The sequence below is a fragment of the Drosophila nasuta genome, chromosome 2R (assembly GCF_023558535.2).
Source record: "Drosophila nasuta strain 15112-1781.00 chromosome 2R, ASM2355853v1, whole genome shotgun sequence".
Lineage (NCBI taxonomy): Eukaryota > Metazoa > Arthropoda > Insecta > Diptera > Drosophilidae > Drosophila > Drosophila nasuta.
Window position 1 is genome coordinate 22876424 of NC_083456.1, and position 13594 is coordinate 22890017.

At 38.2% G+C, this 13594-nt stretch overlaps 3 protein-coding genes and 1 pseudogene across 3 annotated transcripts; all 4 read right to left on the bottom strand.

The window, feature by feature from the left end:
* Positions 1-92: 92 nt before the first annotated feature.
* Positions 93-2948, bottom strand: LOC132787217 (neprilysin-2-like; annotated as a pseudogene).
* A 1232-nt stretch (positions 2949-4180) lies between these two features.
* LOC132785317 (neprilysin-2-like) lies at positions 4181-6904 on the bottom strand. Its single transcript, XM_060791362.1, has 8 exons — positions 6784-6904; positions 6311-6714; positions 6049-6260; positions 5820-5996; positions 5384-5760; positions 4917-5326; positions 4603-4853; positions 4181-4539 (listed from the first exon to the last, which is right to left on the bottom strand). The coding sequence occupies exons 1-8, from the start codon at positions 6819-6821 to the stop codon at positions 4201-4203; spliced, it is 2208 nt and encodes a 735-aa protein (XP_060647345.1). The 5' UTR covers positions 6822-6904; the 3' UTR covers positions 4181-4200.
* A 1051-nt stretch (positions 6905-7955) lies between these two features.
* LOC132786882 (neprilysin-2-like) lies at positions 7956-10715 on the bottom strand. Its single transcript, XM_060793591.1, has 8 exons — positions 10609-10715; positions 10137-10528; positions 9865-10079; positions 9636-9812; positions 9203-9579; positions 8740-9149; positions 8424-8674; positions 7956-8351 (listed from the first exon to the last, which is right to left on the bottom strand). Exons 1-8 carry the CDS (start codon positions 10644-10646, stop codon positions 8013-8015), a joined length of 2199 nt encoding a protein of 732 aa, XP_060649574.1. The 5' UTR covers positions 10647-10715; the 3' UTR covers positions 7956-8012.
* Positions 10716-12400: 1685 nt separating this feature from the next.
* On the bottom strand, positions 12401-13503 carry LOC132786397 (eukaryotic translation initiation factor 3 subunit F-1). Its single transcript, XM_060792913.1, has one exon. It carries the CDS (start codon positions 13416-13418, stop codon positions 12576-12578), a length of 843 nt encoding a protein of 280 aa, XP_060648896.1. The 5' UTR covers positions 13419-13503; the 3' UTR covers positions 12401-12575.
* Positions 13504-13594: the final 91 nt, after the last annotated feature.

The following is a 13594-nucleotide window of genomic DNA, read 5'->3' on the forward strand; positions in this document are numbered from 1 at the left end:
GAGTAACAAATAACAGGCAAATTGTTTCTTTCCTTTAATATATCGAACTCTTTTTCGTTCTCAAACTATAATTTTGCCACAGTTTTTGCATATGATTACATCGTATTGACCGGAAAGTATGCTACACACTAACAACATGAATTTCATTTTGACAATAATAGCTGCATCTCTTTAATAGCAAAGTGAATAAAATACATTTTTTATGCAAACTCTTATATTATAAAATCTACCACACGTCACATTTATGCACGGGGATTCATTGGTGAGTCTTCTGGGCATTGGAAGTCTTTGGAAAATTCCTTTGAATTACTCAGCGGTCCCAATACGCGAAACTGCGATGGCGAATGCCCGTCTGTTGTAATCACATAATCTAAGTATTCCTTACGATCCTTAGTGCACCAGGTTTGACCAACCGAAATCCAAAACATTTGCTGTGGTGTATAGTCCAGACCAGGACTATATATTACCAATGTTGGTAAGCTCTATAGGCCATCTTGATACCAACATTATCAGCAATATTCTCGCTCTGCGTATTGATGCCGTTTAACTGGAAAGACATCACGTTTTAAAATGTTAGAACACGTTGGTGTATGAGGAATTTTAGTTGAAATACTTTTAGTCCTGTTTCTGGTTCTGTATAGTTGCCATACTGTTCAGTGATGCATTGAGCTTTCTGCAGATAAGCCTTCTGTGTATCTGGTTGCCACCAATCCCGCATGTTGCCCTCTTCATCAAACTGTCGACCCTCAACGTCGAATCCATGAGAGACTTCATGTCCAATGAAATAGCCAATTGCACCGAAATTCATGTATTTTGGGCGATTGGCATTGTAATAATCACCCTGTAAAATGCCAGCTGGAAAATCTAAAAAGGAGAAAGATTTTCAGATATATATTTGTCTTACATATAAGACATTTCTAGTATTTACGTATGCTGTTTCCCTCGGCTGAATAGGATGCATCCACTTCTGTTGTCTGGGCATGATCAGCCAAATCGGTTTTGTTGACGGGCAATCGCAGTTTGTTGAAGATGTAGTTCGTTTGAAATTTGTTAAAGGCTAAATAAGATTTAAAATAATTATTAGGATCGATTTGAAGTTTTTCGTAGTATTTGGTGAGTTTTTCGTTATCAAGTATCTCATCGGGATAGCCAATGTATGTGGCCATTTTGTGCAGTTTATTCTTGGCCTCCAGTCTCGTCATGTCGTCCATCCAGTTGACTTCATCAAGAATTTCGTTGAATACGTTCCGTATGTTAGTAACCATTTCCAGGACGCTGGACTTCGAGCTCACATCAAAATGCTTGGGAACGTACATCGATGAAACCGATTTGCTAAGGCTGATTTAAGAATGAATTAGTTACTATAAACAATCTTCTACTATTGCAAATGCTAACCTCTCGCTGACTATATCGACGCACTCCTTCCAGCGCGCCTTTGGTTCCTGATGCCCATCAACTGTCATATAATATTTGTCTTTCCGAGTATGAAACTCTTCGCTAAGATAGCTTAGGGAGAACTCATGAATACGCCACATTAAATAGTTGGCAATCACACGATTTGGAGTTTTAGCCAGCAATTTACCTAACTGATCAAAGAATGGCGGCTCAATTAGGTTTATAATTTCATCATCCTGAACACTGAGTCCCTCTGGTAACAAGGCGTTCATGTAGTCCACCCAATCAACGTAAGGATACGCGGCCTGCAGTTGCTGAGGAGAGCGAAGATTGTAAAGCTCGGTGTAATTGTGACGCTTCTCGATGGGCCAGGATATCTAAGAATAGATATTTATAGTCAACTAGGTTTAAAACATACAAAATTAAAAATCTTACATTGGCCAGCGCTATTTCGAATTCAAGTGATTGCAACAACTGCTTCTTAGCTTCGTCCTTCTTGGCACCAAAGAGGACAGCAATGTCCACCATGTAGTCATAATAGGCGCTCACTAGAGTCTCATTGAAGCCTTTTACTAGATATTCCCGACTCAAAAAACAAATTCGATACATCCAACTAAAGAACAGAAAACAATGAAATTTAGTTGGAACTTAATTGCATTACTTACAGTCATCATGCGTTTAGTGGTGTTCTGCAGATCGACGCTAGCAGAGAACGCAATGATGTAGTCCATTCTGAAGCCGCCTCTGTAAAACTTTTTTTATTTGATCCTGCCAAGTCCAGTTATCCTCGTCCCATTTGTTGCCCACGATCAGTGGCCAACCACCCATGGAATTCCCAATTGTAGTAATGGGTATGGAGCCCAGTGATTCAATCCGAGCTGATGATGAGATACAAGTGTAATATCTGAGTGCAGTAAATAAATTATACTCACTTGTATTCATGCAAGCTCTGTAGAGCATGTTCGGTTGACGAAAGTGCTTAGGAGCGCTCTCAGGTGGTTCGGCTGTTATGATGTTCTTCAGTTGCTCCTGAACTTTGTCCACAATATCGGTGAACGTGTCAATATTAGTCTTGTCTTCGGGTATGATCATCTTGTCAACGTAGGTGCCGCAGGAAAACTCATAGAAGTTATCACAGGGATTGATCTGTGGGTTGATCTTGCTGAGCACCACAGAAGCAGTGTCTCTGCATTCCTTGGTATTGCAAACGCTGTGCTCATTGTGTGTGTTAAAGGCCCAATAGCCCAAACCCACTGCGATGAACACGAATACAATAATAGCTCCTATAAATAGGGTTTTCAACAACTTTGAACGATGCCGAGGCGGATCGACATTACTGAAACAAACCATAATTAAGTAAGAACACTACTATGAATGTGAGTATTATTCTCATTCGCATTCTTACGTCGCGTTGTTGACAGTGTCAAACTTAAGTGATGTCATTACCGATGTGTTATAAATGATGCAACCGATATATTAAATTTGAATTATTTACTTCACTGCAATTTAAAATACAATTCAGAATAGTCACCAACACGACATGTCGGCATAGACAGTTGAATACCTACTGAATGTACCAACCAAACCCAATATATGACAAGTTAGAAAGATACAGTCGAGTCTGCTCGACTGTGAGATACCCGCTACCCATTTTGAATAAAAACCAAATATTTCGGTAATATTCTCAAAATATACAAAAATAATATACCTCAAAAATACTAAAATAAATATTCCAAAGTGGTTTATTTGGTGTATTGATATGGTACTACATTCAAGATATACTATAGAGTGCAAAATATACCAGATTATCAGCCAAAGCAACTAAGACCCCTAGTAAGTAAGCGTATTTGCCCATACAACCGTATTATATTTCTTTAATAAGTTCGACAATTTTTACCTAATTGAAACCAAACCAAGATTCACCATGACTTTAGGTATTATTGTATATACCAAAATTCCCGACTCTAGCTTTAAAATTACGCTTGTAGTGGGTGGAGCCAAATTGTAAACATACTATTTAGTTGGTGCTTTCGGTAGGTTATTAGTCGTCTCAGAGTCCGCTTGTTAATTGTGCTGTAGCATACAATTAACGAGTAAGAAAGCTACAGTTGACTGTGAGATACCCGCTACCCATTTTGAATAAAAGCAAAATATTGCGTTATTATTCTCAAAATATACCAAAATACTACAAAAACACTAAAACTAGATCAAATTATATATTTGGTATATCGATATAGTACCGCATTCAGAATATACCATAGACGACATAATATACCAGATTGTCAGCCAAAGCAACTAAAACCCCTAGTAAGTAAGCGTTTTTGCCCATACAAAAGTATTTCTTTAATAACTTCCACAATTTTTATCTGATCGCAACAAAAATTTCAGGAATCACAACTCACAGCTTTAAAATTACACTTTGCGGGGGCGGAAGTGGGCATGGCAAAAAGTTTAAACAAACTTGATCTGCGTGCAAACATCACAAATGCTGTCGAAAAAAATTATAGCTCTATCTCTTATAGTCTCTGAGATCTAGGTGTTCATACGGACAGACAGCCAGACGGACAGACGGACATGGCTCGATCGTCTCGGCTGTTGACGCTGATCAAGAATATATATAACTTCTAGGGACGAAGATGCCTCCTTATGCCTGGCACAAAGTTATAACACCCTTCTACCCTATGGGTAGCGGGTATGTGCAAAGTATGCGACACACTAATAACAACATGAATTTCATTATGACAATAATAACTGCATCTCTTTAATAAAAAAAATTAATAAAATATATTTTTTATAGAATTAAATCTACCACACTTCACATTTATGCACGGGATTCATTGGTGAGTCTTCTGGGCATTGGAAGTCTTTGGAAAATTCCTTTGAATTACTCAGCGGTCCCAATACGCGAAACTTCGATGGCGAATGCCCATCTGTTGTAATCACATAATCTAAGTATTCCTTACGATCCTTAGTGCACCAAGTTTGAGCAACCGAAATCCAAAACATTTGCTGTGGTGTATAGTCCAGACCAGGAAGCCTTTGTTCTGCCCCGTGCTTTTCCACCCAACGTTGGTAAGCTCTATAGGCCATCTTGATACCAACATTATCAGCAATATTCTCGCTCTGCGTATTGATGCCATTTAACTGAAAAGACACATAATAAAATGTTAGAGCAAGCTGGTGTATCAGTTATTTTAGTTGAGATACTTTTAATCCTGTTTTTGATTCCGTGTAGTTGCCATACTGTTCGGTGATGCATTGAGCCTTCTGCAGATATGCCTTCTTTGTGTCCGATTGCCACCAATCCCGCATGTTGCCCTCTTCATCAAACTGTCGACCCCTAACGTCGAATCCATGAGAGATTTCATGTCCAATGATATAGCCAATTGCACCGAAATTCATGTACTTTGGGCGATTGGCCTTATAGAGATCACCCTGTAAAATGCCAGCTGGAATATCTAAAAAGCAGAAAGAGTTATATATTTGTCCTACATATATATAAAATCACTTCGAGTATTTACATATGCTGTTTCCCTCGGCTGAATAGGATGCACCCACATCTGTTGTCTTGGCATGATCAGCCAAATCGGTTTTGTTGACGGGCAATCGCAGTTTGTTGAAGATGTAGTTCGTTTGAAATTTGTTAAAGGCTAAATAAGATTTAAAATAATTATTAGGATCGATTTGAAGTTTTTCGTAGTATTTGGTGAGTTTTTCGTTATCAAGTATCTCATCGGGATAGCCAATGTATGTGGCCATTTTGTGCAGTTTATTCTTGGCCTCCAGTCTCGTCATGTCGTCCATCCAGTTGACTTCATCAAGAATTTCGTTGAATACGTTCCGTATGTTAGTAACCATTTCCAGGACACTGGACTTCGAGTTCTCATCGAAATGCTTGGGAACGTACATCGATGCAACGGATTTTCTAAGGCTGATTTAAGAATGAATTAGTTACTATTAACAATCTTCTACTATTGCAAATGCTAACATTTTGCTGACTATATAGACGCACTCCTTCCAGCGCGCCCTCTGTTCCTGATGACCAGCAAGGATCATTATATATTTTTGTTTACGAGTATGAAACTCTTCACTAAGATAGCTTAGAGAGAACTCATGAATACGCCACATTAAATAGTTGGCAATCACACGATTTGGAGTGTTAGCCAGCAATTTACCCAACTGATCAAAGAATGGCGGCTCAATTAGGTTTATAATTTCATCATCCTGAACACTGAGTCCCTCTGGTAACAAGGCGTTCATGTAGTCCACCCAATCAACGTAAGGATATTCGCCCTTCAGTTGCTGAGGAGTGCGGAGATTATAAAGCTCGGAGTAATTGTGGCTATTCTCGATGGACCAGGATATCTAAAAAAACAGTTAAAGCATACAACTAGGTTTAAAGCATACAAATTTAAAAGTCTTACATTGGCCAACGTTATTTCGAATTCGAGTGATTGCAACAACTGCTTCTTGGCTTCGTCCTTCTTGGCACCAAAGAGGACAGCAATATCCACCATGTAGTCGTAATAGGCGCTCACTAGAGTCTCGTTGAGGCCTTTTACTAGATATTCCCGACTCAAAAACAAATTCGATACATCCAACTAAAGAACAGAAAAAAATGACATTTAGCTGCAACTTAATTGCATTACTTACAGTCATCATGCGTTTAGTGGTGTTCTGCAGATCAACTTTAATAGAGAACTCAATGATATAGTTCATGTTGAAACCGCCTCTGTGAAACTTTTTTATTTGATCCTGCCAAGTCCAGTTATCCCCGTCCCACTTGTCGCCCACAATCAGTGGCCAACCACCCATGGAATTCGCAATTATAGTAATGGGTATGGAGCCCAGTGATTCAATCCGAGCTGTTGATGGAATATGTTATGTCTGAGTGCATTAAATAAATTATATTCACTTGTATTCATGCAAGCTTTGTAGAGCATGTTCGGTTGACGAAAGTGCTTAGGAGCGCTCTCAGGTGGTTCGGCTGTTATGATGTCCTTCAGTTGCTCCTGAACTTTGTCTGCAATATCGGACAACGTGTCAATATTGGTCTTGTCTTTGGGTATGATCATGTTGTCGACGTAGGTGCCGCAGATAAACTCATAGAAGTTATCACAGGGATTGATCTGTGGATTGATCTTGCTGAGCACCACAGAAGCAGTGTCTCTGCACTCCTTGGTAATGCAAACGCTGTGCTCATTGTGTGTAGGAAAGATCCAATAGCCAAAACCCACTGCGACTAATACGAATACAATAATAGCTCCTATAAAAAGGGTTTTCAACAGCTTGGAACGATGTCGAGGCGTTCCGGAATTGCTGAAACACAACATAATTAAGTAAGAACACTACTATTAATGAGAGAGTTATTCTCATTCTCATTCTTACGTCGCGTCGTTATCAGTGTCAAACTTAAGTGATGTCATTACCGCTGTGTTATGAATGTTGCAGTCTATTTATTAAATTTAAATTCTTTACTTCACTGCAATTTAAAATACTAATCAGAATAGTCACCAACACGACGTGTCGGCATAGACAGTTGAATACATACTGAATGTACCAACCAAACCCAATATATGTATGACAAGTAAGAAAGATACAGTCGAGTGTGCTCGACTATGAGATACCCGCTACCCATTTTGAATATAAGTCAAATATTTCGATAGTACTCTCAAAATATACACAAATAATATTCCACAAAAATACTAAAATAAATATTCCAAAATGGTTTATTGGGTATATTGATATGGTACTACATTCAAGACATACTATAGAGTGCAAAATATACTAGATTGTCAACTAAGACCCCTAGCAAGTAAGCGTATTTGCGTATTATATAGTTATTACTGTATATACTAAAATTCGCGACTCTAGCTTTAAAATTACGCTTGTAGTGGGTGGGGCGAAATTTGCTTTCGGTAGGTTATTACTTGTCTCAGATTTCGCTTGTTAATTGTGTTGTAACATACAAGTATAATTAAAAATTTGAGGTATGTCAAATAATTTATTAGCCCTAAAACTAATGTGTTGTTTCTAACTAACAAATGTATTTGTACTTTTTGTGAATTATAACCTTATAGTTTGGACAGGTTTAAAAAACGTAAAAACTGAATATTATATAAAAAATAAGTAAGAAAGTTACAGTCGATTATGCTCGACTGTGAGATACCCGCTACCCATTTTGAATAAAAGCAAAAAAGTGCTGTAAGTGTGCCGCAAAAATATTTAAAATATACTAAACATTTTATTTGGTATATTGCGCGTTAATAATTTGAAACAAACTGCAATCTGCCTGCAAACATAACAAGTCATGTTGAAAAAAAAATAGTATCTAAGATCTAGGTGTTAATACGGACAGACAGTATGGACGGACATGGCTAGATCGTCTCGGCTGTTGACGCTGAGAATCTATATACATTATAGGGTCGAAGATGCTTCCATATGCCTGGTACAAACATTTCCTGCTGGCACAAATTTATAATACCCTTCTACCCTATGGGTAGCGGGTATGTGCAAAGTATGCTACACACTAATAACAACATGAATTTCATTATGACAATAATAACTGCATCTCTTTAATAACAAAATCAATAAAATATATTTTTAAAGAATTAAATCTACCACACTTCACATTTATGCACGGGATTCATTGGTGAGCCTTCTGGGCATTGAAAGTCTTTAGCAAAGTCTTTCGAATTGCGCAGCGGTCCCAACACACGGAACTCCGCTGGCGAATGCACGTCTGTTGTAATCGTTTCTCTTCGTTCTTTCAGACGGTCCTTAGCACACCCGTTTTGTGCAAACGAAATCCAGAACATTTGCTGTGGAGTATAGCCCAGTCCGGGCAGTCTTGGCTCTGGTTCATGGTCTCCTACCCAGCTTTGGTAAGATCTATAAGCCTCCTTGACGCCACCATTATCGGCGATATTCTCGCCTTGCGTATTGATGCCATTCAACTTGAAATATTAATATAATAGCAATAAATAAATTAAATTATTTCCATTAAATTAAAATTAAAGTTGACTTACTTTCAAGCCAGTTAAACGATCCGTAAAATTCCCATACTGTTCAATTATACATTGAGCCTTCTTCAGATAAGCCTTCGCTGTGTCGGGTTGCCACCAATCCCGCATGTCGCCGTCACTATCGAACTGGCGACCCTCATCGTCAAATCCATGAGTGATTTCATGTCCTATTACACTGCCAATCGTTCCATAGTTCATATAGTTGGGACGCTGAGCGCTGAAGAAGAAATCTTGCATAATACCAGCCGGAATCACTGTAGCGGTGAAGATATTTCAATGACTTCGATCTTATACGTATACTTAATATCTTCAGACTTACGAATACTGTTCTCCATGGTTGAGTAGAAGGCATTAACTTCAGATGCTCGACTATGAAAAATCCAATCGGTTTTGTTAACGGGCAAACGCAAGAGGTTAAAAACGATGTCCGTCTCAAACATGTTAATGGCTAAACGGGATTCAAAAAAGTTGTCGGGATTTATCTTAAGATTCTCATAGTATTTGACAAGCTCTTTGTCGTCGAGAAGCTCATCTGGATAACCAATGTGGGCTTCCATATTGTTTAGTTTCTTCTTGGCCTCATGTCTTGTCTTGTCGTCCATCCAGTTGACTTCATGAAGTATAAAGTAGAAGACTTTGCGAACGTTATTAACCATTTCCAGAACATTGGCTTTCGAGTCTTGATCGAAGTGTTTTCGGACGTAAAGCGAGCCCACGGATATGTCAAAGCTAATTCATTAATTGATTAATTATGATTTATACTTAATATTGAAAATACTAACTCTTTGTTGACAATGTTGATGCACTCCTTCCACCGCTCCTCCTGCTTCTGATGACCATCTATAGTCATACGATACTTTTCTCGCCGATTATGAAAATCTTCGCTAAGGTAACGAATAGAGAAGGCATGAATGCGCCACATCAAATAGTTGGCAATCACACGATTCGGCGTCTTGGCCAACAATTTTCCCAACTTCTCAAAGAATGGGGGCACATTCACGTTAATAATATCATTCTCCTGTACACTAAGTCCTTTTGGCAACAAGGCGTTTAGGTAGTCCACCCAATCAACATAGGGATATGCGGCGTTCAGTTGCTGCAGAGTGAACGGATTAAACATTACGGAAGAGTTACGAAACTTCTCCTTGGGCCAAGAGATCTAAGAAGTGGAGACAGTTTTAGTAAACTAGACGTTTGTGTTATACCCAGGCTTACGGTGGCTAAATCTATTTCAAATTGAAGGGATTGCCTTAGCTGTTCCTTAGCTTCGTTCTTCTTGGCACCGAATAGGACAGCAATGTCTACCATGTAATCATAATAGGCGCTGACCAGAGTCTCATTCTCGCCTTTCACCAGGTATTCCCGACTTACCGCTAAGTCAGCTTGATCTAACTGCAAATAAATTGCATAATCATTGAGAACTTTCTAAATGGAATTCACTTACACTCATGACTCGCTTGGAGCTGTTCCGCAGATCGGCTTCAACGGAGAAGTCAATGATGTACTCAAAGTCAAATCCTTGAGCACGGAAATTTTTTACTAGCTCTTGCCATTTAAAATTGTTATTCTCATTCCATTTATCGCCCTCGAGCAATGGCCAGCCACCCATAGACTTTGCAATATTGGTAATTGAAGTGGAGCCCAAAGTTTCAATCCAAGCTGTAGAAGGAATTTAAATGTCATGTCTGAATTCAACTTGATTAGAGAAACACTCACTCGTATTTATGCAAGCCTTGTAATATAAATTTGGCAAACGGAAGTGTTTGGGAGCGTTTTCAGATGGCTCGGCTGAGATAATGTCCTTGAGTTGCTCTAGTAGCTTATCTTCGATGACGTTGAACCGATTAATGCTAGTCTTGTCTTCAGGTATGATCGCTTTATCGTTGTAGGTCCCGCAGGCAAACTCATAGAAATTATTACAGGGGTCCACGTACACATTCATTTTCTTGACTACCTCGGAAGCAGTGTCCCTGCATTCCTTCGTGTTACAAACGTAGGTCTCATAACGATTAGTGCAGAGCTTATAGATAAAGAAAATTGTTGTGAGCAAAACCAAAGCAAGGGCTACTAGGTATGGCACCGATCTTCGTCGTGGGGATTGGGCTTTGCTGAAATCCAACAAAAATAAATTAAAAGAGGTGTATGAAGAAGTAAAGAATTATTCAAATTTCAAATATCTTGCACTTACTTTGCCTTACAATCAGTTAGAAATTTTAATAATGCCATTGGCACTGGTCTGTGGATGCTGCTATCTATCTTCAACTGTATTAGAACCTTTAAGATACTGCAATTAAAAATGAATGAATTTATTGTATTACAATTTACAACATTTGGATATTCAACCAAATGATACAGTAATACAGTAATATGCAGAAGCGAACTTGACATTCACCAATTTCCCCAGACCCAAGCCTATTTTTAGAATTCCAACATTTGGAAAATAAAAATTTATATACATTCATTTATACATACTATAACATGACAGAAGAAATCACTCAACTTTTAGTAAAATATAAACTATTGTTTATAAATTTACAATCTATAAGAATAAGGAAATGAATTTCCAATGTTTCAATGCCGGTAATATTTTCACATCTTATTCCTTAAATCAATTGATTAAATAATATTGAATATAATATAATATATATTATAAATATGTATTTATAATTTTATCTCTCACATATATGTATTTGATAAATAAAAATTAACACGCGCACATAATTAATGAGCAGCCTCCGAGACGAGGAATAACCTACCGAAAGCACCAACCAAACAGAACTGATTCGTGATTATTCCGATACAGCATAAAATTTTTAAATATTATACTATATATCAAGGTGGTGAATTTGAAAATTTTAGAGAGTTCGATATTATCAGTACACTATGGGGAATTTGACCAGTTTTAGTGGCATTAATTCATAACTCGCAAACGACATAAGACTTTCTTATAGAAATATTATGGCGAAGTGGGCGTTGTATCACTGCCGCCCATTTATTTTATTTAATCACTTTAGTTTTCAAAAATATTAGCCTATTATTTTGATAAAATGAAGTAAAAAAATCCTAGGAAAGAAGCATACAACATTTTAAATTGTTGACAATTGTAGATTTAACCGAAAAACTTCTCAAGTTGTTGCCTGATTAAGCTACGCTGAGCGTCTTTTAACTCATTGAGTTTTGAACAGTAGCTTTTGGGCGGTTGTCCTCACTCCAAACTTCAAGTAGCCAGCGTTGAATGTCAAAATTCAAATTGCATTTACCGTGGTTCATGTAATAATTAGCAAAAAAAATTATTATTACTTGATTTATAATTGTTTTTGTTTATAATATTCAGTTTATAACTTTCCTAAACCTTCCTAAACTTGAAATTTGCACTTCACAAAAAGCACAAATACATTTTTTAGTTGTGAACACAGTTTTTAATGTTAATAAATTATTTTACATATTATTATTTATTTTTATTTTTGGTTTGCGTACAAATTTTAAAACAATAACAATGCAAATGTAAAAAATGTTTGCGGGCTTTTGCTGTAAGATGTGACCACATGCCAATTAACGTCTTTTACAAACGAAAAAGTTCCAAAAAAATACCAGGGAAAAATTGTAAACATTTTTTTTTTTTTGGAACTAGTATCTAAATAAAAATAAATAAATTTCATAATACGGAACATATGAAAATGTGCCAAAGCTTCAACTCTTTTACCCACTGTGCAAAATTAGTATTTTAATTAAGAAAAAATAAGTACTTTTAATAATTCAGATTTAATTTTTGAGTCAAATTTATAGTCTTAAAAGGAGCGTAAGTATTATCGGACCAAAGAACATCCTCAAGGATTTATAGCTTTCTTTACAAATGTTTCACGTCTACCCCTTAAAAATAATGTTTCTAAATTTAAGGCGAATATTCTGACAACCCTTGAATGCATAGCTATTAAGTACATGAAATACTTTCCCCAATTACTCTCTATTAAAAAAGTGTATTATTATAAAAATCGTATATTCAAGACAGAAAACAACAAACTTCTTTGTGATCCGAGCACTTTATTACTTAAACGCATCAACGGCAAACACACAGTACGTAAATTAATCTTTGCTCTTAAATCTGACTTAAAATCCGGAGAACCATCCAACCAACCAACGGAGAAAGAAAATTAATTAAGCTGTTGGCAGGAATGTCAGTTTCTCGTTGAGTTGCAGCTGCGTCTTTATCAATTGGGAGAGTGTGATGACCATCAACAGATCCCGTACGTTGGCATTGAACATCTGCGTAAATTGCTCATGGGACATGTGTGGCACTGAGTGAATGAGGTCGAGCAGTTGTCGCCCAACAGCATTATCCGGCGTTACTTTGTGTGCGATGACATCGTCCACATACTTTAGTATGAGGTCCAGTAGTGATTGCAGTTTCGTTGAGGCCTCCGATATCTGCGCCAAATCCAACATGGGTGGCACGGTCTTGGGCCGATGAGCCGGCGACACACCCACCGTCTTCTGGAGCAGTTTCAGGCCAAAGGTCTCTGGTTCGTAGCTAGTCAGCTCCACGGGTATTGGGGTAAACATGCAGCCGGTCTTGCCGCCGGGCACGCCTAGCTGAATGCATACATAGGCACGCAGACCCATGCGACCGCCTTGCAGGGAGGTGTCCACCGTCAAGTGCACCGGGTTGTTGCATTCCCGAGCGTAGTACTCGTGTATGACGGAGCTGTGGTTCGTCACTTCGTTGCCGGTAGCCCACCAACCAACCACACTCTCATTGGCATTCACCTTGCGATTCAAATCGTACATATCCAGCGCATAGCTCAGTTCGGCTTCCACCTGGTCGTCGTGCTCCTTGTGAGGCACACAGAAGCAATTGGTAACCTCGACGACTCCCTTGTCTACAGAGCCAAGCAGTGTGCCGATGACGCGATGTGAGTCAGCATTGCGGCGTTCAAAAGCGTCCACAACTTGGAAAAGCACCACGGGGTGCACACGTACGGTTAAATTTAAAGCCGACATTTTTGATATTTCATACGAATAATGCGAAAAATTAACAAATTTTTGCAATCGCCACGCTGCGTGAAAAGAACTCAAGGAAGAGTGGGACCGCAACAGGAATTTCGAAATATACTATTTGCGGACAAAAAACATACCAAATACCAGGGTTGATGTTGTACAATTTTCAGAGCTGCCAA

What these genes read in the sequence shown, in the direction of transcription:
- LOC132785317 (XM_060791362.1), bottom strand. Translation starts at nt 6,821, where the DNA reads ATGACATCACTTAAGTTTGACACTGATAACGACGCGAC. An exon ending in GACACTGATAACGACGCGAC is followed by an intron (nt 6,715 to 6,783) that starts GTAAGAATGAGA and finishes GTTGTGTTTCAG; the next exon opens with CAATTCCGGAACGCCTCGAC. An exon ending in AGCCGAGGGAAACAGCATAT is followed by an intron (nt 4,854 to 4,916) that starts GTAAATACTCGA and finishes TCTGCTTTTTAG; the next exon opens with ATATTCCAGCTGGCATTTTA.
- LOC132786882 (XM_060793591.1), bottom strand. Translation starts at nt 10,646, where the DNA reads ATGGCATTATTAAAATTTCTAACTGATTGTAAGGCAAA. An exon ending in TTGAAATAGATTTAGCCACC is followed by an intron (nt 9,580 to 9,635) that starts GTAAGCCTGGGT and finishes TCCACTTCTTAG; the next exon opens with ATCTCTTGGCCCAAGGAGAA. An exon ending in AACCATGGAGAACAGTATTC is followed by an intron (nt 8,675 to 8,739) that starts GTAAGTCTGAAG and finishes TCACCGCTACAG; the next exon opens with TGATTCCGGCTGGTATTATG.
- LOC132786397 (XM_060792913.1), bottom strand. Translation starts at nt 13,418, where the DNA reads ATGTCGGCTTTAAATTTAACCGTACGTGTGCACCCCGTGGTGCTTTTC.